Raw genomic sequence first — 27,396 nt, 5'->3', positions numbered from 1 at the left:
GGCAGCATCATGAACACTGCACAAATGAACACCTTTGTGAATTATTTGTATGCTTTGGCAGGAAATGCATAAACATGGCCTAGAAAATTGACTCTTGAAGCCAGTCTCCCTCTACTTGTTTATCTGGCCATCTGCACTTTCTGTAGATTTATGAAAATGACAACACTGCAGTCAGAACCAGAAAAAAAAAAATCATTAATATTCATTAATTAATATTCAGCATTTGATTACAATTAAAACCTCCTCGCTACACTGGCCTTGCATGCCTCAGATCAGAAGCAAGTCTTGTCGCGAACCTCGAGAACGCCATAAGATTCCACTTGACACTAATCACACTAGCAGGAGTAAACAGAGTGATATGTTGCAGAAATCACAAGTCTCATATTAAAGGATGTGGGTTTTGCAGGCACGGTCTCTGATAGTTCTCATCAGCCATAAACTCTGAGGCTGGAATCAGTCTTAGCTGGTGATGAATGTAGTCACATCTACTTCACTAATGGAAAAAAGAATGACTATTCTAGACCAGGAAACACACACACACACACACTCACCAGAAACTATCAAATTAATTTCTGAAGCAGAACAGTTTAATTCTGTATCTTTTCTTCAGCCCTGACCCAGTGCCAATGTATTTTTAATCAAGATGAATGGTGATGATTTTTTTTCCCAGTGTGTCATACCCCCCCCCCCCCACCACCGCCCTTTGTCAGTGATTGCTTCTGGAAATGGGCTGAGTGAGATGCTTGTACAAACACCTGAGTGCTTCTTTTTCCTGAAGCTTTTTCCAGGGCTACCACATGGATATTATTGTTCATTGCAGATACTGCTGCAGCAAAAAAAAAAAATCATCAGCAGTGTCTTACAAAACAGCTTCGTACATTCGCTGACTACTTGTAGTAGGTTAATCCCACCAAACCCACCCCAGTGCAGGGTCACACTGGAGTTTGATGTCAAATCTCTGCCACGGCGTATGGGCAAGAAATAATCCTAAAGCTGTGGGACACGAAGCCGCCGTGGAGAGCTGTAGGCCTGACAGACACAGCCAGACGGAGCAGCCTACCCGAGTTGAAGCGACCCATATCTGAGCTACCTGACTCACTGGCCTTTTGCACTGACAGTGATGAGGACTCGTTTTTACTTCCCACTTCCTGCAGGCCAGTGATGATGGGTTAGTGCCAGCAATGAGCCCACACTGCATTCTGCCGTATTCAGTCATTTCACAGCACAGCCGAGACAGATTACTCCTGTCAATGTAGCAATATAGGAGATTGGAGACCCCCTCAATGTGTTTGTAAAATATTTCAATTTTTACCCATTATCTCTTTCTCTTTGTCTCTCTCTTTTCTGTCTTAACACCACTTTCCTTTTTATAGTCAAAAGAATAAATGGGAGCAAAATTGTTTTTCCATTTAAACTGTCCCTATTTGTAATTGGTTACAAAGAATGGGAAAGTAATAAATAATAACTTAATTAGATATAAATATTCTGTATTCCCATGATGGCTCTGTGTTATAATTTAAATGAACTTGGGACTCTTTTATTCTTGATAATAAACTATGAATTATATCCACTGTTTAGTAAGTTGCACTTACTTTGCGTTTGATGTGTGCTAGAACCATATGCAATTTTAATACAAACATCACAATGTTGGCTCAGTAGAGATTACCTTCTCAGTCATTGATTACCCATACAAATTATTCATATGTATGACACTGTCATAAACTCTTTTATGCAAATGAAGGGATGTTATAAATATCCTTAGCATAATGGAAAAAAAAAACAAGAGAATGATAATAATCTACAAAAACAAAATATGGTATAACCAACTTATTTCAAAATTTGCACACATTGATAAACTGTCCACCTTCACATGTTTCATTGAATGAAATGTGAATGCATTAGAATGCAGACTCACATGTGTGGGATACTTGCTGTGTAAGGAATAACTGAAATGTGGTAGCAGTTTTGTAACCATTAACAACACAGAAGGACACATACTACCAATAAAACACTTTAAATGCAGCTCTTTGCCTTCTCATTGATGACCCATGTCTGAGACATCAACCCGTCTGTGATCAAGCCAACAGGGCAGTAAACCGAATATGCTTGTACACTATACTATCAAGGATAAAGCTTGGCTGTATTATAAAATGGGACCTTATAAAAACTTACAACAGTGCTTACTCTGAAGAACATTCATAACTGTCCATAAATAACCATAAATAGTCTATAATATAAATAAATATATCATACCAATAGCATACAAGTACATTTTTTTTCTTTCATAGTATTAAGGAGCCAGATGTAGTAGTTCAAGAGTCTGCCAACAAATGCACTAAGACTTTGTGTTTTGTTTCAGAATCGCAGCTGGTCATGCAGCGGATAGCAGAACTTTAATCAAAACTTAACAAAACTGGAACTTATTTTCATATTTTCCTGGTCCAGATGATCATGTCTCACGCTTTTAGAGGAAAATTCAGTATACACAACATACATGTTATTTAGTATTAGACTTTTTTGCCTAGAGACAATAATCATTGCTACACTGCAATATAACACAATTATTGACAATGTTACCACTGTAACGTTCCGCATCTTTGAAATAACATACCACTATAACATACTGCCATCAAAACCGAACTGTCAGGGAAGGATGCCACATCTTGTCTCAAGCCCACAAAGCACCATAAAGCACCGTGAGTCTAAAAACAAAAAGTCACAGAGGAAAACCTCCCAGCATGTGGAACTCATGCTGGGTAAGTGTCTACACCAGTTTCGTCACATACCTTTTCCATTGCCAAGAGTATAGTGGCATCCTCAAAGTGCTTATGCTCTTATACTTTTTATTACCATGCGGATTCGATTGGGGAACGGAGAACATGGGAGTAAGAAGATGACTTGGGTTTGAGGACCAGTGGTGGACCAGTCCCTTGGATCTTATATTGCCCCACATGACAAAATAAACATTGCTGAGTAGCATGAACTGGAGCGATCATGCACGCGGTGCATCAGTAACGGCAGACTTGCTCAGTTTCGAGGCCCATGGCTTGCATGCCGATGGACAACCCCTTGCTGACTGACTGCAGCACAGAATGTGATGTTTCTCTAGCTGTGGCCTGGGATTGCCACCATTCCTTTTCATCCTGTGATGTTACTTGTCTATTGTCACCTTCTAGACAGATTGAGTCCTGCCTGATCAGCATAGAGGAACCCATCTGGGGCTGCATCAAGGCGCAGATGTCACCAAACAAAGAAATGATCGGTAAAGGGCTAGGAACAGTCACAAAGAGACTGCACCATTCCATGCAATATTCCCTACACCTTTCTCTAAGCCAAGTGCAGTCTGCCGCAGTACAGCATGGAGGTTCATACCCTACCTGCATGCACGAGTACCACATTTCTTTTGCACATTAGCTGTTTCTCTGAAATGACACGTAATATATCTTCTTCGTGGACACCTGATGCCTTCTCAGCAAGTGACTGATGGGGAATATGGAAGCATGGTGTAAGTTCTGAAGCATCTCATTATCCTCTGTTGTACGGCTCTGGATACCTCTGAATCTTAAATAATTATTGGCCGACACAATCATGACAAGTTCAGGCTCTTGTTCTGCAATGCACAGTCGGTTTCACCCACCCGTCACTGGTCTTCTCAGAACCTTGCAAACAAACAGCTCATACACAAACACACTATCACCTTTTGGGAGCCAAAAGTCCAGATTTACACCTACTTCTCAGTCTGGAACATTCCAGAACATTTCTCTAAAGTTCTGTAAAACAAAGAGCATCATTAAATGGAAGAGCAATTATCCCACTGGATACTATCTCTCATTTACGATGATCGTAACAACACGATGCTTTTGAGAAACGGGGCCCTGATGATTTCTGCTACAGTGACCCATTTTTATATTGAGGAACTAAACAACAAAATTGAACTAATTGCGCTACACAAGACTACAAACCACCAATTAACTAATTGTGCTGCTAAAGTTTATCAGCACTATGAGTGTTACAAGATGATTCATATGTATGCAGAAATTGCATAAATAATATTGTAATGACTATGGCACTTATATAATTATGAAATATATGAACAATGAATGAATGGCAAATTGATTTGAAGCGCGTAGGACGTATGTAAAATTGTGCAGAATTGATTTATTGTTTTGGGAGGTTAGTATCAACATCAGATCACTCTGTGTGCGCACTTGGTCACAGTGCATAAGCAACTGGGTTAAAAGTAGGAAGTAAGCATCCACTCAGATAATATCTGTCCAATCAGTGATCCCGAGGTTAGAAAGCAGCCAGTGATTAATTGAGTAGAGGATGGTTAAAATGCTTAAGAACATAAGGGCCAGACGTAACTTCACCCTTATAAAATGCACTTCAATTATAATACCGTGGTCAGTGAGTACAACGCGTTTCTAATAAAGTGTCTGTTAATAAATAATAATAAATAAGATCCTGGATCTAATATGAGAGCCTAGTTGTCTGGGACTGATAAATGAACCTGCTAATGAGAGGAAATTACCGGCAATACGTATAATCTAAGATTCTAAACAAATGATAAAAGCTGTCTCGCGCTTGTTTCGAACGTTCTTGAATCATGAATCTTGTCTGCCACCTAGTGGTCATAAACAGGCAAGCACACAGTGGCCTAATTATACCTCCTTTTTACCGCAAACGAAACTCTTCATACTTTTAAGAAATATTAAATAAGAAAGCAAATAAAAGCAGCAAATAAACAAAACATATTTCCGCTGCAAGAGCCTGACCACCATATTCAGTTGGCCTTGGGATCTTTGAGCAGTAAACTCATAGCATAGTATTTCAGCTGGAATGAGCAGTGTTACATGGGAGCCGTAAGACAATATGGAAATAATCGTATCCACTTTATGTACAGAAATAAACACATTATATATGCAAAAACTTGTTAGGTTGATAATAATAATAATAATATATTATTACTAATAATATTTATTTTAATCTTATTTTAATTTTTATTTTATTTTAGCTTATTTTAATTTTAATATTTAATATAATATCTTATTATTCATATGTATTATTATTATTATTATTATTATCATCATCATCATCATCGTTGTTGTTATTGTTATTGTTTTGTCTCTTCTAAAATGCAGCAGACCAGCCAGTCAAGATGGATCCTGCAAAAAAAACAGGCCTTAGTGATTTCCACTCCGAATCATTCCCGAGCACTGCACATTTTAGTATTTTCCAGGTTTCTCCACTTCACAAACACTTAATGTGATTAAAGTGTGTGTGTGTGTGTGTGTGTGTGTGTGTGTGTGTGTGCGTGTGTGTGTGTGTGTGTGACTAAAAACCACTATACATTTATTTGCTCAATTTTGGAGAATATATAAGAACATGGCCATATAAGAATGAATATAAGAAAGACTTTTATAAATGCATTTAGATTCAGTATGATAGCATGCTTACTAAAATGTTTCGCAATACACAAATACAAAACTGAATATATATTTATTCTCCAACAGTGAGGAAGGTGTGAGGAAAAAATGATTACCCACTGAAATTGTGGGACAGGATGCTTTTAAATTTATATATATGGAAAGAATTAAGAAACCACTGCAAAATTGACAGTTTCTCTGGTTTTACTATTTATTATCACTATATATTTGAGTAAAATGAACTCAGATATTCCATAATCTACTGACAACATTTCTCCTAAATTCCAAACAAAATATTGTCATGGCATTTATTTGCAGGAAATGACAACCGCTCACCAAAAAACCAAAAAACAAAAAAACAAAAAAAACAATAAGTGTTTTCAGACTCCCGATAGTGCAAAAGAAACAAGCTCATAGTTGTGAATGAATAAAGTCTCGCCCACTTAAACGAGGTCCTTCCCTGTGAGACGTTGAGGCGGGGTTACGGCATCAAGTCCCGCCTTTTGCGGAAACAAGTAGCGGTCAGGTGACTTGCGCCGTTGTCTAGGCAGAATGTTCATGCCGACAGTGTTTTCAGCACTCGCTTGTTTTGCTGTCTTTTGCCATATTTGTTCGGGGGATAATTACATTCTAGATGATACCATAGGGCTGGGACGAGCATTTGACGGCATTGGCGGTTTAAGTGGTGGAGGGGTGAGTCTTTTCCATGTCTGCAACGGTCTGTTCGTTTATAGGGCTAACGTTACCTAGCCAGTGGCTTTATGGGATCCTGATCTTGTCTCCCCTGTGTGTGGAGCAGACGCTTTCTGATACGTAGGTCGAAATGTTAGCTATCTTGATAATTACGTCTTTGAGAATGTATTGATTAAAATTGTATTCAGTTGCCTATGTACGTGAACTGTTAGGTTGGATAGCTAACTTGCTCTAGATTATCTTGAAAATGGCTTATCCTCACCCTTTAGTCACTTAATACACCTTTCTGGAATGTGCATGTGGAGAATAACATTATAGTTAGCTAATCTGGGTTTGACAGTAACAGTTAGCTAGCTACCAGCCACTGTGGCTAAGGATTATTGACAAGTTCAGATTGATAGAGGAATATTGATGATGGTAGTACCAGTGTAGAATATTTTTTCCTACCTTGTGATTCGGTTAGGTAACGAGTCAATATAAGTGATGCCTGGCCATTCTGTGGAGAATGATGTTGAGTGTTGAGATAGAAAAGCACACTGAGGGAGTCCAGGCAGATTTAGTTCTTTTATATATATATATATATATATATATATATATATATATATATATATATATGGCCCTTTTTCAGGCGGAAGGGTACTGAAATTGACTGGTGTTAACATTTCACGTTAATGCTGTTTCGAGGCACAAAAACTCTGTCTCAGCTAGGATCTGCCACAGAATGACTACCCGGTCAGATCCACTAAAACAAATGTTTAATATGTTGATTATGTTCATTGTACATGCAGGCAACATCTCGCCTTCTTGTCAATTATGATGAGCCATACAGGAGTCAAATTCTGGATTATCTTTTTAAGGTAAATGCATCTGGAGTTTTGTAAGTGAATGTAATCGGCTCAAGATGTCCATGGATGATATGCAAGTATCTAAATAAATAAGTAGGTAAATGTATGAATAAATAATGTCTATTCTCTTATACTGGTTATTTTAGCCCAACTTTGGTGCTTCTTTGCAAATCCTGAAAGTTGAAATTGGAGGCGACGCGCAATCAACAGGTAGGCTTCCAAACACAATACTGTAACATTACAGGATTTATTTGGAAAAGCGACCAAAGCAGCGCACCCAGTGAACGCTAGCAACTACATGAAAAGACATTAGACCATCATTCGGCTGTGTTGGGCTGCTTCGTCTGCAGACGGCACGGAGCCCTCACATATGCACTATGAAAATGACGAGAACTACTTCAGAGGATACGAGTGGTGGCTGATGGGAGAGGCGAAGAGGAGGAACCCTAACATCACACTCATAGGTCTCTGGCATTCATATTCGTTTGAAAGTGGAACTTTTATGCATAGCTTTGCAGATGCGTTTGCATAGTTTTCAAATAACCTGCACACGTGACAAATTTTATGTAGCAGTTTTGGTTCTGCTGTTGTCTAGGTTTGCCGTGGGCCTTTCCAGGATGGGTAGGGCATGGGGAAAACTGGCCATTCCACTTCCCTGATATTACTGTTTCTTATGTTGTGTCATGGATTATTGGAGCTAAGCAGTACCATGAGCTTGACATTGATTATGTGGGGGTATTTATAACTTCTTTTTCATCTTCTTATAATTATTAGCTTATTCTTATTATATTCTAATATATATTACACACACACACACACACACACAGCCTGGCCACCTGGATTTAACTAAGCAAATATGTAAGAGCCTCCCATTGGATAATTACTGCATGGGTGATTATGTTTCAGGGGGCAACAAGTTATTTAACCCTAACTAATGCAGTGAGTTGCTTCTTATTTGTTAAACAACCATGTCGAAAGACACATCCTGTGGTCGTGGTAAAGATGTTAATCTGTTTCAGAAGGGTCCAATTATTGGCATGCATCAAGCAGAGAATACATCTAAGGAGATTGCTGAAACTACTAAAATCGGGTTAAGAACTTTCCAACGCATTATTAAAGGGTGGAAGGACAGTGGGGAAACATCATTTTCAAGGAAGGAATGTGGTGGGAAAAAAAATCTTGAATGATCGTGATCGCCGATCACTTAAATATGTAGTGAAATCAAATCGTAGAAAAACAACAGTAGAACCCAGGGATATGTTTAATAGTGAAAGTAAATGCATTTCCACACGTACAATGTGAAGGGATTGGGACTAAACATCTGTGTAGCCTTAAGAAAACCACTTGTCAATGAGGCTAACCGGCAAAAACGGCTTCAATTTGCTAGGGAGCATAAAGATTGGACTCTGGAGCAATGAAAGAAGCTCATGTGGTCTGATGAGTCCAGATTTACCCTGTTCCAGAGTGATGGGTGCATCAAGGTAAGAAGAGAGGCGGCTGAAGTGATGCACCCATCATGCCTAGTGCCTACCATACAAGCCAGTGGGGGCAGTGCTGTGATTTGGGTTTGCTGCAGTTAGTCAGGTGTAGGTTCAGCAATGTTATGTGCCCAAAGAATGAGGTCAGCTGACTATCTGAATATACTGAATGACCAGGTTATTCCATCAGTGGATTTTTTCTTCCCTGGTGGCACGGGCATATTCCAAGATGACAATGCCAGGATTCATTGGGCTCAAATTGTGAAAGAGTGGTTCAGGGAGCATGACACATCATTTTCAGACATGGTTTGGCCACCATAGAGTCCATTCCTGAACCCCATTGAGAATCTTTGGGATGTGCTGGAGAAGACTTTGCGCAGTGGTCCATATCCCATCATCAATACAAGATCTTGGGGGGGATTAATGCATTAAATAAATGTGACATGGCAGAAGCTAGTGGAAATAATACCACAGTGAATATGTGCCATAATCATTGCTAAAGGCAGTTCAACGAAATATTAGAGTGTGAGACCTTTTTTTTTTTTTTTTGGCCAGGCTGTGTCTCTCTCTCTCTCTCTCTCTCTCTCTCTCTCTCTCTCTCTCTCTCTCTCTCTATCTATCTATCTATCTATCTATCTATCTATCTATATATATATATATACACACATATATACACACATATATAATTGTTATTAGCTTATTCTAGGTGGAACCTTTTTTTTTTTTGTACTTTTATGCAGATATGGAATGAAAGGAGTTTTGACAGCAAATATATAAAGGTAGGCCAGATGCTGTTCTCTTTCATATCTTTATTTGATGAAACTGATTGTCATGTGTAAAAGAAAAAAGGCTGCATTGTTAAACTATTTTTGAAACAGCAAATGGCAGTAGGCTGGATTCTTCTCAGGAGCAGATACCTACAGCAGTCTCAGAGACTGGTACTCAATTTGTTGAGGCTTGACTCGAGGAACTGAAAAGCTGTTAAGTAGGAAGGGTCCTGCCTTAACCGTAGACATAGTTTCAATGTGTTTTTGCATTTGATGCCCTTTGTCTGACCACAAGCCACCTAATCCCAGCCTTCTTTAGGGGTTGCAATATGGCAAACCTGTCTTCCCTTACCTCACAGATCATGTTGAGATGTTAAAGCACACTATGAAATGCAGTGACTTCAGTCTGAAGTTGATATGTGTGTAATCATGTCAAGCGTTTGTGCAGTATTCAAATAAACACTCACCCACTCATTTAGAATGCCGATGACTTGGATCCTACCTGAATCAATCCTGTATATTCCCCACACAGTAAAATCTAAGGGGAAATACTGCATGCATTTTGAAATAAAAACTGACCTATGCATGCTTGCTCTTCTGTGCATAAAATTAATATTCACACAAAAAACACCATGTAGTCATGTAATGCTTCTTCCATGCTATTCCATTACATTCCAACCTATTTCTTATAGATTTGTATTAAAAAAATGCTGTAGGACATTATACGGTCATGACAATGGAATGAACTGTCTGTGTTTTTAGCTTTTGCGATACACTCTGGACAAGAGTGGTTTGGAGAGGGTCAGAATCATTGCCAGTGACAACCTATGGGAGCCAATAACCAGTTTTGTTCTTCTGGACCAAGAGCTGCAGGAGGCTGTGGATGTTTTAGGGTAGTGTACACTAATGGACCTTTCTACTGTGCCCTCCCAGCAAAAGTGAATTCATTGGAAATCAGTTGGGTTTGGAAAGCTCAATTTTTAAATTCAAATTTATTTGTATGCTGCTTTTTTACAACTTCTTGTTCTCACAAAGCAGCTTTCCAGAAATCATATATATAGACAATCCATGTCCAGGCCCCTAATAAGCAAGACTCAAAATTGTAAGGCTTAAAACCATTTTTTTACAGGACCCGGTTTCCCTGAACTGTCTTCTAGGGCTCATTACCCAGGAACAACCATATTACCAGAGGTCCTCAAGACTGGCAAGACACTGTGGTCCTCTGAAGACTACAGCACTTTCAACAATGACGTGGGGGGAGGTTGCTGGGCCCGCATCATCAACCAGAACTACGTCAATGGCAGCATGACTGCGTACCAACCTCTGATTTTTCTTAGTCAACACTCTAAAACAGCCAGCTGTTTCATTAAATGATATATGAAGCATGTCGGTTTAAAAATTAGATTGGCTAGGAAGAGTGAGTTTGTGAATGCATCAATATTATATGTGCACTCTTAGCACCATTGCCTGGAACCTGGTTTCCAGCTACTATCAGGAGCTTCCCTTTGGAAGAGACGGATTGATGACCGCTCAAGAACCATGGAGCGGCAATTACGTCGTGGAATCCCCCATTTGGATAACTGGTAAATCAAGCATTTAATTCGTGTCTTTGTCATATTGAAAGCCAACTGAAGAACTTGTCCTAAAAAGGTTCTTCAGTGATGAAACACTTATCAGTGAATTCTTGCCTTCTAGCGCATACCACACAGTTTACTCAGCCTGGCTGGAGGTATCTGCAAACTGTAGGACACCTGAATCATGGAGGGAGTTATGTCGCTTTAACTGACCAGAAAGGAAATCTAACAGTAGTAATTGAGACCATGGTAAGATCCGTCTATGCAGTGATGCCCGTTCTGTTCGTGGTGTATTATTTTGTCATTTCCTTTTATCAGTCACTATACATATGCTTGTTTTTTTTTTTCCAGAGTCACGATCACTCGGTGTGTATACGACCTCCTTTGCTTCCCTATAATGTCACTTTTCAGAGAGCAACGTTCTCCTTGAAGGGATCGTTTGTAAGTGTTGAGGCTCAGACTTGTCTAGCACGTTAATGAGTGCAGACCCACGTTGTTTACTGTGTACTGTCCTTGTTACAGGCTTTAATTAATAAGCTGCAAGTATGGAACTCAAAGCTCGATTTCAAAACCAAAAAGCCAGTGTTCTTTCAAAAACAGAATCCCATAAAGGTAAATTGGCCTGACACAATAATTATTTCATTACAAATGGGGACGGTGTTTTAAGATCTTACATTTTTGTTTGTTCTTTTTCAGTATGTTTTTTTTTTTTTTTTTTTTTTTTTTTTTAATCCCCGTTGGGTCTTTTCATCCGAGCTAATGGTATATTTTGGTATGTATTTTAGATATGAAGATATAATGTGGTACTCCTATATCATATGAATTCTAGGTGTCTAATGGGTCATTCACCTTGGACCTCAATGTGGATGAAGTTTACACAGTAACCACAGTAACCACAGGACAAAAAGGGAGTTACCCAGAGCCTCCTCCGTCTGCTCCCTTCCCTAAAGCCTATAAAGATGATTTCAATGTCCGTAAGTGTTCTGTGCTACTTTCTATGCGAGCATGTTTCAGCATTACACAGTGTCTAAAACTTTCAAAATCTTTGGACTAATTTTGTCAACCGGTGAGATGCAATAATTTATAATTATTGTATAAGTAATAAGTAATACCAAGGTGGTGGTGGGTTTTTTTTCGCTCCCACCCCTTTCCAAAAGAAACTCCCAGTTTCTCAGAGGCTCCGAACTTTGCCGATCAGACTGGGGTGTTTGAGTACTTCATGAACCTGACAGATCCCGGTCCTCATGTTTACACCCTGCAGCAAGTGGTCACTCAGAGGCCAGTCACCTGGGTCGCAGATGCTGATCAAACCATCAGCATTATCGGAGATTACAACTGGTATGTGCACGGAGCTTTTATTTGTGGTGTAATTCCAGTGGAGAGTAAGCGCTGGTCCAGTCTGCTGATGGTAGACATGCCTTGTTAGAATGTTAAAAGAGTAAATGGAAGACAAGTGGGCAGTATAGACAGAAGAGGATAAAGCCTAGAGAATGGCACCCCCAAAGCAGCCTCTATTGTTCTGGAACACTTCACAGGCAGGATGTGAACGTCTCGTGCGACGTGTACATGGAGAACGAGAAAGGAGGAGGTGTGTTTGTGGCAGCTCGGGTGGATAAAGGTGGAGGTTCTGTCAGGAGCACCAAGGGAATCTTCTTCTGGATATTTGCAGATGGCACATACAAAGTAACCAGTGATCTAAGTAAGCACAAGAGCCAGAGTCTTATTTTCTTTAAGGTGTGCAACTGAATTTATTTAAGGCCCCGTTTTAGGCGTAGTATTTCCATGCATCTTGTTTGATCACTAGCGGTCAGCTCTGAGGCATACCTATTTTACATGGGTCTTTACATCTTGAATGAGAAGGATTTCATGTTACTTGGATCACTTTTACTCGGGGGGGGGATTATGTCAGTAATAAGAGTCCTCGAGTTTTCTTTCTAAAATGAGGCAACTAGACTCAAAAGCACTCAAACCAGGGAAGTCAATATTGTTGATGATGTCATCTTTCTGGTATGTGTTTCTGCCCTGGGGCGGTCCTTCGATGTTGCCCAGAAAGTTTTAGTTTCAGGCTGGATTAGCTTTTATATTAAAAACACAGCTTTGCCATGTGTCCCTAGCCTACCCAGAATGTGGTATAGAGTGATCAGATCACAATGTGCTTCAGAGAAACATGTGACCCTGTTTACACTCATCACTGAGCACTTGTGATCCAAATCATTCAGGCTTGTTAATACCAGGTGTAAATGGGGTCTGAGAGACTATAGTTAACTGCAGGAAATTAATCATAATGAGTCAATTTTTGTTTGGTGGTAGGCCGGATTTTTAAAACTTTTCTCTTATGAACTTTTTTAGAAACAGAGCAAGCAATGAGAATGTTATTATAGTTCTATGATTGCCAATAAAATACCCATGTTGGAGAGCGTTCCTTTATACTACCTTTAAAATCGTTAAACTGTCGCCTTTTAAAGTAAAGACTTCATTGTGGCTATTATTATTTTGATCCAAAAGGTGGTGAAAGTATTTTGGCTGAGGGATTATCTCCAACCAGAGCACATATTTGGTACACACTCTCCCTATCTGTCAAGGTTTGTTGAGTCTTGTAATATTCAGTGGTCCATATTTATTGATCAGACATTGATTTGAGACTTTTACACCTATAAGCATTCTGTAGCTTTTGTTGTTGTTTAGATGATTCAGATAATGTCTTGTTTTCTCTTCCCAGGGTAACTATGCCTCTGGAGAACTCAATGGTCATGCGCTCTGGACGAATGTGGTAGTCTTGAAGCCTAAAAATGGCTGGGCAGGTATAGGCACAAGCGCATTTGAATTAGCTCAGTTTGATAACTTTTCTGTTCACCCCTGAACGGCATTCTAGATTGAATGGCATTGAATGGCATTTTTTACCTAATAATTAACTTTGATTGAGCATTTGTGAGCGTGTGTGGGGGTATATGGGGATTGCTATGAAGCAGCTGGAAGGTGACCTAAAATTTATTTTATCAGCACATTCCAAAGGTCTCAGAATATTATCAATAACAGTCATAATAATTCATTGGTCAGGGTGTTGCCTGATTATGTGCACTGATTATTATTATGATGATAATGATGATGATGATTTGTAATCCTTCAAAACATGAGAATGTTACTTTTAAAAAAGTAGTGTTTAAGCCCCCCATATCGGAGGACATGGTGAATGTGGTGTGGTGTTAAAACATCTTTGACTTAAACCTAATGTGTTAGTCCCAGAAATCTTTTATACTGGCAGGAATACCCTATTGGGGCTTTTTAAAAGTGGATTACTGATGCCGAGCACCCTATGTACTGCAATGTTTGTAAAAAGGTTTTGTTTTTTGTTTTTTTCAAAAAAGTTGATTTTGAATAAATATGTTTATACTAGAACTAGACTAAAGCATACAGAATGTTTCTCTAGAAATATTCAGTCAGGCGGTAAGACATCAAGTAGCATTAATACCTGTAATCATAAATGTGAGGTTTGTGTTGATATTCCAATTACCAAAGAAGGTTTAAAATGCCTTAAGTTTCAAAATTATTCAAAGGAAGAAAGTGTTGATTTTTTAATTAATATTTTTTGTTGTTGTTTTCATACATACATGTTTGTTTACAATGTTGCATACACACACACACACACACACACACACACACAGACAGAATCAGAGATTCTAAATACCCAAACACACATACAAACAAATAAGTAATTTGAGTCAACACTGCTATGGAATATTGGTAGGAAATTAACTAAATATAAAGAATATGTAGGCCTAAATCATTTTATGTTCTATGTTAAAAATTAAATGATTAAAATGAGATTGAAGAACTGAAGACATTGACCTTATGGTAAAACCAAGAGAACAAAGAAGTAGTGAAAAACATAAAGGTGATTAGAGAGAGGTGTACTGGGCCTACACATATTCGGCAGTTCTACGATACGGACCTTACTAATATTTTCATGATACGGACCGGTTTCCTCACTGGCTGCACGTACAATATCATCTGCATGAAAGGACAAAATAAAAGTCCTTTTTTTGTTGTTGTTGTTTTTTTGTTTTTTTTTTTGTTCCTCAAATAAGAAAAAACTTACGCGCAACATCGTGGCACCCTCCTCCTGCATGAAAGCGCCCGTTGCATAGCAACCGCACAGCAACAGCATGGCTGAAGAAACGAATAGAGTGAAACACCCCTCTAAGCGTGTTTTTATTAATACCGTTGATTCGTATGCCTCAAAATATATCGCAAAGGTAAGTTGCTTTGAAGTTTCCTCAACAACAACAACAACAAAAAAACAGCTTAGTCTGTTTCCTCCTTGAGTTGACCTGTCAGCCAACAATCCAATTAATAAGTGAACCTAGTTAACCGCTAGCGCTTTCAGTTGGATATGAGCTAAATCGTAAGATAGGTTAATTCGGTTTTGCTCAAACCGCCTAATGTTGGCTAGCTGCATGTGTTGAGGATTTTTCCACTCCAACACACAGTTCTTAGCAGCGTGCGCTACTGGAGCAGCTCTTGTGGAAGACACAGACGCAGAACTGGACGAAGAGGGGGGGAGTGTGCAAGATGAACAGGTGAAGACATCCAAAGAAGGAACTTTCCAGGTTGTTGGAACTACTTCAGGCAAAATAGAAGAAAAATCCAATTTCATTGCTGAAGAATATACTGTAAGTAAAAAAAAAAAAAAGTTCAAAGTGCTTAATCATAATCCACTTATTCTCAAAACCTAGGTACTAGCTGGGCAGTTGGTTTCAGTGTAGGCTATTGAAAAAAAAAAAGCTAATATGGGTTATAAAATAAGTATTTTTTTATTATTTTCTTTGCATTTTAGCCTCTTTCGATCTTTTATTTTGTAGAACTTAACGCGTGAAGAGCTCTTCCACCACCTGATGGACTCGGATGTCATCATTTACAACATAACTGAGCATGCGGATCAGATAGAGGAAGCTTCTTGGGCAGTCTCAGGTATCCCTGACAAAGTGTATAACAGTGAATAATCACATAATATAATACCAGTGTATAACCATGTGATTTTCAAGCTTTGCCTTATACTGAGAGTCATTCACTGCCTTGGTCATTCACAGCTCTCCACAAGGAAATTGATGCATTTGCTGAATCAAAGATGTTCATCCTGATCTCAACAGTCATGACATGGGCTACAAGCAAGCCGGTCGATCCGGTAAGGACTGTACTGACCACAGCCTCTCTGCCAGGCAACCGGAAAATCTCTTCCGTGTGCAGTAAGCGTCTTTCCTTCACTGTAGGATGATCCAGAGATTCCTTTCACAGAAGAGGACTACAGGAGAAGGAAACCCCATCCCAACTTTAAAGATCATATCGCTGTGGAAAAGCTTGTGGTTAAACTTGGAAAAACCGTGAGTCCTTGATTCGCTGGGAGGACCACGCGGTTCCTCTGCTTACGGCCTGACATGGAGTTTCACGTCATTTTTATTCTAAGATCGCTGTTTCTGTTTTTCCATGTTGTTTGATGTTGATTGCATTTATCATGACTTGCAGAACCAGCGCCTGTTTCCTACTTATGTTGTTGCCTCAGGACTGCAGTATGGAATGGGAGAGCATGTCTTTCATTTCTTCTTCAAGGTCCACGCCAGCACTGCTATGTCCCTTCTTCTGTTTCTCAGGGTTTTCACTTGATCATTTTATTTTTGATCACGGTATGTTCGAAATTGATCACCGTGTGTTTTGTTCACTGCTCTCTTTAGACATCGTGGTTGGGAGAGGTTCCAAGAGTGCCTGTGTTTGGAGAGGGCTCTAATAGTATTCCTGCAATTCACATCAATGATCTGGCAGGGTCGGTAGAGTTATGGAGGTTCTAGACATTTTGGTATTCCGTATGGTTCACTGAAAGAGGGCCAGTCATTAAATGGTTTGTTTGGTTTATTTTGTTTCTCTGAAGGATTGTCCAGAATTTAATTGACCGTAAGCCTAAGCCACAGTACTTTCTTGCTGTGGATGATTCCAAAAATACCATTAATGATATAGTAAGGGTGAGTTTTTGTAATCTTTTTAAAAATAATTTTAATATAAACAAAATGCGTTTTTTTAAATTTTAATATACACCAAAATAATTCGTTTTTATTTCAAAATAAACAAAAAAATATTTTTTATTTTAAAGTTCTCATATTAAACGAGACCTTTATTCCATAATTGCTATAGACAATAGCATTTGTGCTTGGGCCAGGAAAAACTCAAAATGTTCCAAAAGAGGATGTATATCTCGTACAGGACCTGAGAGTAAGTTTAATTTTGAATATTACTACATCTTAAAGCTTTATTGTTCTGTTGTTTGGAACAATTTTTGTTGTACTTTTGCTGGTTTTTGATAGACTTACAGTGATGACCCTCTTGTTTTTGGCGTTCCAAAACTGTTTTTTTCAGCAAGCACAAATTGATTCTTTGTTCGTTAACCTTCGAATGGAGGCAGTGTTTTTGAAAGAGAATTTCAACATATCCTGGGTTTCTGAGACAGGGATGGTTGAAAACATCAGACGAGTCACAGAAGAATACAAGCTCACGAGAGGGCTATTGGTAGGTGACGGTCATAGCAATCTGGGGTTAGCGGACAGCTACAATGCTGTATTTGCATTAAAAGTCTTATTCTGTTTTTCCAGCCTGTGCACATATGTGTCCTGGGACCTCCTGCTGTTGGGAAAAGCACAGTGGCAGAAAAGATATGCAAGCATTACAAATTACACCATGTGAAACTGAATGACACCATCACTGAGACTCTTGCTTACTTAGTACGTGACAAGCATTCTGTTGCTTTGAACACATTAATGGAAGGTCACTATACACCTCTTATAATATACACCTCATATTATACAAGCTCATTATTACATTAATGGAGGCTTACTATACAGTACTTATACTATACAACTCTTATAGGCTTTTCTGTGATACCGTGCACGGTGATTCTCAGAAATAATCACTGCATTACCTGAGAAGGGCTCATTGATGGCTGCGTTGAGATGGGGTTGCCTGTGTTACAGGAGTCGCTCGGCCACACGGAGGAGGAAGAAAGCCAGAATGGTGAGTCAGCACACGCAGAGTTTTTGGAGACGCTGAAAGAGAGCATGGAACAGAACGAAGGTAATGTGCTAATAGCCTGTGATATTTCTGACTTCTGATGTTTAAACCTGCAGGGATGTATCTAACTTCAGAGAATTACACAGTAAGTGTGAGAGATGCTGAAACGCCTGGCTTTGTTTCCCAGTGTTATATTTGTTTCCCATCAAACCCCAGTGAGGGGGCTTCTGACTTGCACTGCTCTCTGTCAGTTCAGAGCAGTGTTAACCAGCCAAGGGCAGATACACACATGGTTTGACATGCAGAAACCAGAAAAGACTGTCGCCTACTTGTTCTAATCACTTATTTTGCTCTTTATTGATAATTTTGTTGCTGTTGTGGTGTCCGATGTCGACCATAGGAGGACCGACTCCCCCCTTTGAGCCTTGGTTCCTCTTAAGGTTTCTTTCTCATGCTCTTAGGGAGTTTTTATTTGCCACTGTTGCATAGCTGCTTTGTGGCTGTTGTAAAAAGCACTATATGAATAAATTGGACTGTAATGTAGAAATTTGACTTTGACTTAGACCTGTGCGGCATGGAGATGAAGGCACAAATAAGTTGTGTACTGAATGGTTCTTGAAGGCCTTTAGCTGGTCATTTTACAGATTGTCGAGGGCATGTTAACACTGGAACCAAAACACCTGCAGGGGAACTGTACGTGTTGCCTCTTCATTAAGGTCACTTGGAAGAGCAGTATATTATCCAGATCATGAAGGACAAGCTGGAGTCAAAGCCATGTGTTAATCAAGGCTTTGTTTTGGACGGCTTTCCACAGACGTATGAGCAAGCTAAAGAGCTATTTAGTGGTGGGTCATTCATTCATTCATTCATTCATTCATTCATTCATTCAAGTCTTTGCTACTTTTGACTGCGTTTTCTGTATTGTCCAGCCGACGATGATGAACCCGAAGACGCACGGATGGAAATCCCTCCGCACAACATTAAGATCATCCCAGGTGTGCAGACCCGCCGAAGCACCAGCAGAGAGACTTACGGCAGCGGCTCCAAGCTCTACGGACTGCCCATGCTCGGGGACATGGCTTACCTCCTGACAGCTCCCTCCTTTCTCTGTATGTGTTCAGAGTTTGTATTCGCTCTGGACGCCACGGACGCATTCCTGACAGAGCGGGTGCTGAACCTGCCTGAGAGTGTGGTGCAGGGGACGTCCTTCTCATACGAGAAGTTTCCACGTAGCCTGGCCCTCTTCAGAGAGAATAATTTGGAGGATGTAACTGTGCTCAACTACTTCGATGAGCTAGGGATTCACCCTAAGCATATAGGTAGATCTGAAGCAGCCACATACATAGTACAGTGTACAGCATAAATACTGTAAATATGTTCAGTCTGCTGTTTTCATTAGACTCTTAAAGGAAAATTTCCCTTAAAAATATGAGGTGTGACATTCTGATTTAAGAATGTTGTGCTTTATTTCTGAGATGTCATGTCTGCTTTGTGCTTTGGACCAAACAAACAAATTTCTGGTGAAGCTGCATGGCTATTACATGAAATGTACAATAATAATGAAATTATATGAATATACAGTAGCTTGTAAAAAGGAAATTCTTAAATGAATGAATCACTGCATTTTAATACACATTAAATGTTGACGTGTCTAGCTACTACAAATACAGGTATACTGTATATTCCACTTTTATGCGATCTTCTCTTTCTGTTTCCTGTTTGCTTCTCTAGGGATCACCACGAACGACAACCTGGAGTATCTGCAGGTGATGGAAAAGGTCATGAGGAGTGTGGGCGAGCCAAAGAACTACGGCCCCAGCACAGAGGAGGTCTGGCAGGAGGAGCGCAGGCAGGCGGAGCGCAGGCTCAGGCAGCAGGAGGAGCGGCGGGCGGAGGTGGAGCACAGAGAGGCGGAGGAGGAGGCTGAGAGAGCCCGGCGCTGGAAGGAGTGGGTAGGGGCGATGCTTGCTGGAGGCTTCGACCCTCGGACCCCCCGTGGTCAGCGGGGCTAGCAGCCGGAGCCGGACTCAGAAATGCAGCCGCTGAATCCCGTTAATGGTCCGCCGGTCGCCCACAGCGTGTGCACTTTCCGTTTGTTTTACTTCATTAATGCGTTGCGACTCACACCACAAGATTGTCATCGTCTTAACAGACGTTACATCCAGTAACTGCTGCATTTCATCCACCGCACGTGTGTGTGTGTGTGTGTGTGGGTGGGTGTGTGTGTGTGGGTGTGCGTGCGTGCGTGTGTGCCAGAGCCAGCACCTGGAGGAGATGAAGAGGGAGGAAGAGGAGCTACTGCAGACTCAGTCAGAGCCCCTCAGGCGCTACCTGATTGACAATGTGATGCCCACGCTCACTCAGGGCCTTATCGAATGCTGCAAGGTCCGACCCAGCGACCCCGTCGACTTCCTGGTATGCTGTTTTTCCACCCTCGCCATTGTAGCAGTACTCTGAATTGTATTCAACTGGAGCTGTGCGTTTAGAGTGAATCCGCATGAAAGCATTTCCTTATTCAGAAAAATCTAATTATCTGGTGTGTTTCAGGCTGAATATCTGTTCAAAAACAATCCGCAAGTGGAGTAAAAGTCTGGCGCCGCCCTCCGTACCCCACCGTCTGCATAAAAAATGCTGTTCATACTCGTCATATTCTTTTCAGATGTCTGTTAAAGCCATTCTGTCATTGATAGATAATAGATGTTAGGACTCCAGCCGCACATTCATTATATTCAGAGAAAACTGATTGTGAAGTTTCTCATTTTGGACCTTGTTGTTTGTGTACCTATGCATTTGAAAGCTTTAGATGTGCAATAAAAGCCAGCTGCTAATTAAAAATTCATTAATGTAATGTACTTGGGAGTGCTTTGTAACTAGAAAAGTAGACATGTCATGCCATAATTATTTTCATTTGCCCCATGCTTTCAAAGGATAAATATTACAAATGGCAAATAATTAAATGGCTCTGTCATATTTTCATACACAACTCGGGAGTGCACATAATTAATTACATCGGTAAACAAAATAATTCCATTTCTTCTGCTACTACAGTTCATTCAGTTCATTGTTTTAGGAAATGATTATTTTACAGGGCTAAATGTACGGGTGACAGTTGAAGTATCTCCAGAAGTTTCTTTCATCAGCAAGAATCAAGCACCTTAATGGACTTATTGTTGACGAGACTGTGCGTTTTCCTTTCTTGTTGCCAAAAATGACCATCACATTTCTGTGATAAAAGAAAGTCCTCGTGCTAGAATACAGTTTATATACTGTTAGAATGGAGCAGAATCAGACTTCTTAGAAACGCCAAGTGGAGTTCTGTAAGGATCAGTAGCAGATCAGAAGAGGTTGTTCGGTTTACCTTTTAGACTCAGACATCGGGCCCTTATTTAAATGACAGCTATGGCCTCTTCAAGCTACGATCAGCTGACAGTGTTTATAATATTGCCAGAGTTTCATTATAGTTGTCCTTTTTTATATACACTCCTGGGATTTTTATTGCTTTTGATAATGAGATCTTTCTGGTGGATTTACTGTACCTTCAGAAATATATATGAAACTTCACTTTCATGGCTTGTACTTGTATCTCCTTTGAACAATATTGAAGTTTTTAAAACATTTTTCAAAATAGAATAAAATTAATTGCAATAAAATGAAACAAAATAAATATGTATTTTGAAACAGGTAAATCTCTCATATCTTGTCACAGTTGATATTACTACTGCATAAAATGTTTTATTTTTACTTTTTTGTCCATACCAACTTGCTATCGGTGTAGACAAATTTCTCAGATCGACCATGTTAATACTGAATGACGGGGATGCAAAGTGACGAGGATCTATGTAGGAGTATGTGTAGTTGTAAAGCCTGCATTATATCTGGAGTCTATTACCAATACTGACCACTAGAGGGCAGATATAACTGCACTCTAACTTCGCTGATAACAGAATATCATTGTGCTTCAGAACAGGCATTTTTCCAGTTTTTTTTTATGTATATAATATATGATTTGTATATTTTTAGCCATTGAGGATTTTGTTTACGTATTAGTAGAATTAAGTAGGCCTATGGTTTGTTAGATAGCTACCCGTAAGAAAAACTATGTAATGCCATTTCAGTGAGATTTTTAGCAATTTCAGCAGTGATTTAAATGGAAATGACATTTGCTCTAATTATGCATTTGCCACATCTGTTTTTAAGTAAAGTAATTCAATAAAATGCTTGTAGGCCTATGTCTCAAATAATTAAAACTAATAGCTTTGAGTCAAGTCCTGAAACACATAACTGCTCAAATACTTCAGCTTCAGAATGTCTCTAACACTAGATGGCAGTCTACTCAAAGCCATAAAAGAAATATAATCGCTAACCCTAGTTTCAGCCGACATGCTTTGTAAAATTTAACATAAGAGACAATATAAAAACTTTCTACACGTGCTACATTCACCGGGTCTGCGATGTGTCATTGGTAGACCTACAACACTGATATCGGGTGTGCTTGGATTATCTGCGTTACTTGTGAGTGTGCATGATGAAGATGAGTTTACTTGAATCAGTGTACCTGTGGTGCCTGTATGACCTTAAAGCCTCCTTCTCGGCCCCACCCAAAGTCCTCCACTGACTGGTCAGTCAGTAAAACCGTGCCTGCATTTAGCGGAGCACTGTGTTTTGTTGCTTAGGAACAGTTGTCTCTCTGTCTCGGCAGGGGGTCTCCTTGTGAATATCATTATTTTCTCTTCAATCGACAGAAAACACATTTTCTTTGACTGCCAATATTAGTCATTGGCTGTGCTCTCTCTCGTGGCCTGAAAAACGCTTGCATTGTTCAGAGGACAGAGACGGCTGCAGATGATGACTGTCTTTGTATCAAAATAATGCAGTTTCCAAATAATGTTTATCTTTTATGATGAAGAAAGGCTTTAGTGAACGAACTCAAAGTTCTGATAAGTAAACTTTCCTGTCCATCAAGAATTTGGGACAAATTTCACACAAGCATATTAAAGAGTAATAGTAGTTAATAATAATAATAATAATAATAATAATAATAATAATAATAATAATAATAATAATAATAAATGCTCAAATGAAAGGTTTACTGTGGACTATACTTTTTAAATTGTTTTTTATTGTTATGTATGGCGCGCTTAAAATAACGAATTAGCAAGTGAGTGCCTCTTTCCCCATTCCTCTTTTTCGAGTGTTCATTCCTCTTCACTCTTTCCAACCAGCTGAACCGGAGCAGAACCGGAGCAGAACCGGAGCTGGCTGGCGAGCGCGAGGACTGGCGCGGGGCCAGGAGCCGGCGCCTCGCGACGGATCGCGCGCGCGAGGATCAGCTTGCGGCAGGGCCGCTGGGTGCCGGCGCCGGAAGCTCGCGGGAGCCGGGGAAGACGGTCTGTGCGCCTCGCGAGCCGTCTCTTTGGAAAGTGCGCAGAAGTTTCCTGTGATTGATGATGGTTTGCAACGCGGCTCGCACGAAACGTCGCTCATTATTAACGGATCGGATCGGGTGGCCTTCCCCAGTTTCTTACCTTAAAAAAAGTACATTTTCCTCTGACCACTCCTGCAGACAACAGCCTGCCCACGTAGGAGCACAGTGGACTGTCACACACACACAAAAAAAAAACACTTGCTGACAATGGACATGAGGAATCGTCCCGTCTCTAATAAGCGGGGCAACTACTGTAGCTGTCTTATTCCCTGGACTGTGAAATAAATAATGTTGGAGATTTTATCCCCCTTAGTGGAGCCGCCCGCTGCACTACTCCCACCGTCTGGGCATCTGTTCCACACATCGGTGCGATCGGGTTTCGGAGAGAGCCCACCGCGTCCAGGGCTGTGGTGGGCTAAGGCTGCGGCAGTCTGGGCCGCTGGCAGCTCCACTGGAGAGATGGAAGCCTTTGTTAAAAACATCAGGTAGAGCACGGCGGTGGCTGGCTGGGTGGGGGTGAGTGGGGGTGTGTGTGTGGGGGGGGGGCGGGTGTTGGCACAGCGGAGCCTGCCCCCATGCTGCTCTGTCAATCTGCCCCTGCCCCGTGCCGAGGGCGGGTGTGTGTGTATGTGTGTGTGGGTGGGGGGGATACCAGGGGCGCAATCCTGCGTGAAACCCAAATCACACCAGACGAGAGGGAAAGATCGTCTCCCGCTAAACACAGCGCCTCTCCTCTCGGCTGTCAATCAGGACGTGTCTGAGCAATTTGGGATTCATCAAAGAAGAGTGTTTGAATGTGGAAGTGTATAAAGCCGTATTTTTAATGTGTGGGGTGTGCAGGACCTCGAGTAGGAGGTAACGGGAAAGGTTCACAACTGTGTTCTGCCCTGGGTTTTATTTTATTTCCACACAATTAAAGATCTATTAAGAAATGTGTGTTGCTCAGCAACAAATTCAATGTTAGTGTCTTCAATTAGTAACTAAATAAATATAGGGAAACTGACAGTCATATTAATTTAATAGCATATGTTTTGAGAGAATGAAAAAGTGCAGTATTAACAAACAATAATTACATTCTGTGTTAAAGACCAGAGATTTAAATTATACACACATATATATATATATATATATTATATATATATATATATATATATATATATATATATATATATATATATATATGTGTGTGTGTGTGTGTGTGTGTGTGTGTGTGTGTGTGTGTGTGTGTGTGTATATATATAGATAAATATATATATATATATAAAAACCTCTTTGCACCCTTTTTATACAGGAAGTAACTACATCATTTCTATATGTTGTAAACATGAATCTGTTGTGCAGTAAGCAAGAGTTTAATGGCAGGATCCAGACAAATTCTGCAACACCTGTAGTGTTTCTTCCTGTGCATTTAAATAGTGGTGGTGCATTCTAATACAGAACTTGGTATTAAGTGTACTAATAAATGGCTTTTATATACACCCATATGCTTCACATTACACCCTAAATGTAAAATCACATTAAAACTTGCACATGGGCTTAAACGTATGGTGTAACACACTAAATGCAGTATCAGATACGAGTTGAGTGAACAGAGGTAAATCGCGCCCTCTTCGTCCTCGCATATGTTCCTCTTCCCACGCATCATGTTTTCTGCCTCGGTTGCGCGAGCGGAGCTTGGAGGTGCTCCGGAACGCCGCTCCGGCCGACAGAGCGGCGTTCCGCCACATTAGTGTGTGGAGGCACGAGGGCTGAGGGAGAGTGCCTCGGCGTGTGACGAGAAGCCGGCGCCCGGGCAAACAGGATTTACCGCACGCCACAGTATCAACACAGATTTAGCCTGCATCACCCACAGGAAGGCCAAAAAAAAAAGAAAGAGAGAGACAGAAATGAGAGGTTTTTGAAACAGTTCTCTTCATTTCTAGGTGATTCATGTTCAGAGCAGGCTCACAAAATTGCTTTATGGAAAGGGGGTGAAAGCCTCGGCAGGGTCATTAGGCTCGAAACAGCGGGGAGGCCGTCAGTTCATTAGGGAGAGAAGCACCCGCGTTACCACAGGGATCCAGGGGAGCGTTATGGTTATGGTTATTTGCAATAGAATTATTATGCTTATATATCCGCTAGTCAGCCGTTTGGGCAGGAGTAGCAGTGAGGGATGCCGGGGACAGGGTGACAGGCCGCAGCTCCGCCTGAGAGGTCGCCACGGAGTTTGCCACGCACAGGTCCGAGATCCTGCTCAGCAGACTCCTCTGGGTTTCCATCAGGAACTCGTCCTGCCAGCAACCAAAGGGCACAGAAAGAGCAAAGCGCTTTTAACACCACGCAGCCCTGGTCCTGGTTCTCGTGGCTTTTCGTTCCCTTTATCATCTGTTTATTCTTCGGCATTGTTTTCTGACTAGACTTCGTCGTTACTGCAGGGGGAATTCACATGTGAATGAAGTACAAGAGTACAAACACAGATGCTTCTGGCTTGTACGTTCCATTTGAACAGGAGATGGGGGGGGGGGGCGCTAAAAAGAACCCTCGGCGGGGAACAGGGTGGGTGGGTAGCTGGCGTGCGGACAGCATTAGCAACACACGGTTCCCTCCTCATAAATTATCACCGGGGAGGACGAGGCCTCCGAATTCACCGGTGTGATTTCGGTCGGCGGCGGGGATGGACCCCGCCTGGAAGTGGTGCTGTCCCACAGTGCCAACCTCCCGACCCCAGTGGAGCGGCTCGGCTGCCGCCAAGGCGAGGCGAAGCGTGCGGGCTGCCCGCCCTCCCTGCCGCGCGGCCCGTCTGCAGCAGAGCAGTTAATAAAGAGATTGATTATCAGCCTGTCAGGAAGTGACAGTTGGACAGGGCCGCTCCCCATGAGTGACAGGGGGCACGCTCCGCTCACAGCAGCCAAGAATTCGGTGCCACTGGCACCCCTGCGCTGCCAGCGCGGCTGCGGGGAGGGGTGGAGGGCGGGGCGGGGGAATGGGGAGGGGCACCGCCGCGAGCACAACCACCACCTTCTGGAACAGAACCCCCCCCTGCACCCGAACACAGCGCCGCTGCGGCCGGGGTCAGAGTTTGGCAGAGCCGCAGCTCAGCTCTGATGCTGAGTGTGTAATTTAGACACACACACACACACACACACACACACACACACACACACACACACACATACACACACATACACACACATACACACACACATACACACACACATACAATCCCCCACACACACTCACACACACACTCACACACGCACACACACACACACACACTGACTTATCATCATTTGTAGTAGCTTCCCAAAAGGAGTGTTAAGAGCGGAAGTTCTTTTACTGGAAAATGTAGCGCAGTTGTGAGGACTGAATGAGAGTGCCTGGTTTATTTTAATCATTTTTGAATATATGATGTTTTGTGACCTTTATTCACACATCATTCAGTTGAAAAGAAGCAGCTTCCTCAATAGTTGGGTTGTGGGACCATGCGGATTAGGAATATTGCATATTAAAGAAATATAAATGGGAGGGAGGTGTTTAAAATCTAATGAATGATTTAACACCTCACAGGTACACGCACACACACCTGCACACCCCCCCCCCCCCCACACACACACACACTTTGTGTTTCCACTGGTCCCTGTGTCTCCTGTCCCCTAGGCTGCGAGGCTGTCTGCGAACTAAGGTGGCATGCTGATTCACTTTGTTTGAAGTCGCTCTTGTCTGTCTCTGCGGTGACACTCGTGTCTGTTGGCCACGTAACCCCCCCCCCCCCCCCTTTTTTAATGAAACCTAAGCGTTAATCGCGTCAGCGAGAGAAGCAGGTGATAAAAGGGAACGCGATGAGCACGGCTTTTTCCTGCGAGCGCATTGTTCAAACAGTGCATTGTTCAAAGACAATGCATGCAAAAGACATAGGTGGGGGGGGGTAGTGATTGGGAGAGAAGAACAAAAAAAAAAAGTCATGCCATGTCTTGAGCGAGATCAAAACAACTCTCAGGTAAAATATACAATGAAGGGTCTCCTGATCTGTCCAGCATTACAGATTACAGGGGGCTGCTGTCTCACTGACATGTTAGAGAGCACGATAGAGACAGAGAACATGAGAGACGAATACAGAGGTAGAGGGCGCGAAAGAAAGGGTGAAGCATCGGGCCTCACC

General features: G+C 41.3%; 3 protein-coding genes across 3 annotated transcripts in view; 2 read left to right on the top strand and 1 right to left on the bottom strand.

Annotated features, from left to right (window-relative positions):
- Positions 1–5,957: 5,957 nt before the first annotated feature.
- On the top strand, positions 5,958–14,184 carry galcb (galactosylceramidase b). Its single transcript, XM_027013959.2, has 17 exons — positions 5,958–6,119; positions 6,908–6,976; positions 7,111–7,174; positions 7,315–7,428; positions 7,560–7,699; positions 9,183–9,221; positions 9,972–10,102; positions 10,367–10,522; positions 10,668–10,792; positions 10,905–11,032; positions 11,135–11,224; positions 11,306–11,395; positions 11,613–11,757; positions 11,941–12,121; positions 12,319–12,482; positions 13,289–13,365; positions 13,503–14,184. The coding sequence occupies exons 1-17, from the start codon at positions 5,979–5,981 to the stop codon at positions 13,641–13,643; spliced, it is 1,995 nt and encodes a 664-aa protein (XP_026869760.2). The 5' UTR covers positions 5,958–5,978; the 3' UTR covers positions 13,644–14,184.
- A 761-nt stretch (positions 14,185–14,945) lies between these two features.
- On the top strand, positions 14,946–20,785 carry ak7b (adenylate kinase 7b). Its single transcript, XM_027013945.2, has 18 exons — positions 14,946–15,036; positions 15,271–15,453; positions 15,643–15,751; positions 15,871–15,965; positions 16,051–16,161; positions 16,304–16,387; positions 16,510–16,598; positions 16,704–16,794; positions 16,964–17,041; positions 17,186–17,335; positions 17,419–17,547; positions 17,797–17,896; positions 18,550–18,678; positions 18,763–18,828; positions 18,955–19,152; positions 19,565–19,785; positions 20,090–20,248; positions 20,381–20,785. Exons 1-18 carry the CDS (start codon positions 14,947–14,949, stop codon positions 20,417–20,419), a joined length of 2,121 nt encoding a protein of 706 aa, XP_026869746.2. The 5' UTR covers position 14,946; the 3' UTR covers positions 20,420–20,785.
- Positions 20,786–24,730: 3,945 nt separating this feature from the next.
- The window catches only part of si:dkey-288a3.2 (protein phosphatase 1 regulatory subunit 37), a 21,452-nt gene continuing 18,786 nt past the window's right edge, over positions 24,731–27,396 (bottom strand). Inside the window, exon 7 of the mRNA XM_027013954.2 lies at positions 24,731–25,528. Coding sequence (XP_026869755.2) covers positions 25,376–25,528 — 153 coding nt within the window. The 3' untranslated portion in view covers positions 24,731–25,375. The remainder of the gene's footprint in view (positions 25,529–27,396) is intronic.

This window comes from Electrophorus electricus, chromosome 13, assembly GCF_013358815.1.
Source record: "Electrophorus electricus isolate fEleEle1 chromosome 13, fEleEle1.pri, whole genome shotgun sequence".
NCBI lineage: Eukaryota > Metazoa > Chordata > Actinopteri > Gymnotiformes > Gymnotidae > Electrophorus > Electrophorus electricus.
The sequence above is the reverse complement of the archived record's forward strand: the minus strand, read 5'-3'. Positions and strand labels throughout refer to the sequence as shown.

Coding starts and splice junctions, on each gene's coding strand:
- ak7b (XM_027013945.2), top strand. CDS start 14,947: ATGGCTGAAGAAACGAATAGAGTGAAACACCCCTCTAAGCGTGTTTTT. Junction 17,548..17,796: donor CTGAGACTCTTGCTTACTTA/GTACGTGACAAG, acceptor CCTGTGTTACAG/GAGTCGCTCGGCCACACGGA. Junction 18,829..18,954: donor CAACATTAAGATCATCCCAG/GTGTGCAGACCC, acceptor GTATGTGTTCAG/AGTTTGTATTCGCTCTGGAC.
- galcb (XM_027013959.2), top strand. CDS start 5,979: ATGTTCATGCCGACAGTGTTTTCAGCACTCGCTTGTTTTGCTGTCTTT. Junction 10,103..10,366: donor GAGGCTGTGGATGTTTTAGG/GTAGTGTACACT, acceptor ACTGTCTTCTAG/GGCTCATTACCCAGGAACAA. Junction 12,122..12,318: donor ATTATCGGAGATTACAACTG/GTATGTGCACGG, acceptor AACACTTCACAG/GCAGGATGTGAACGTCTCGT.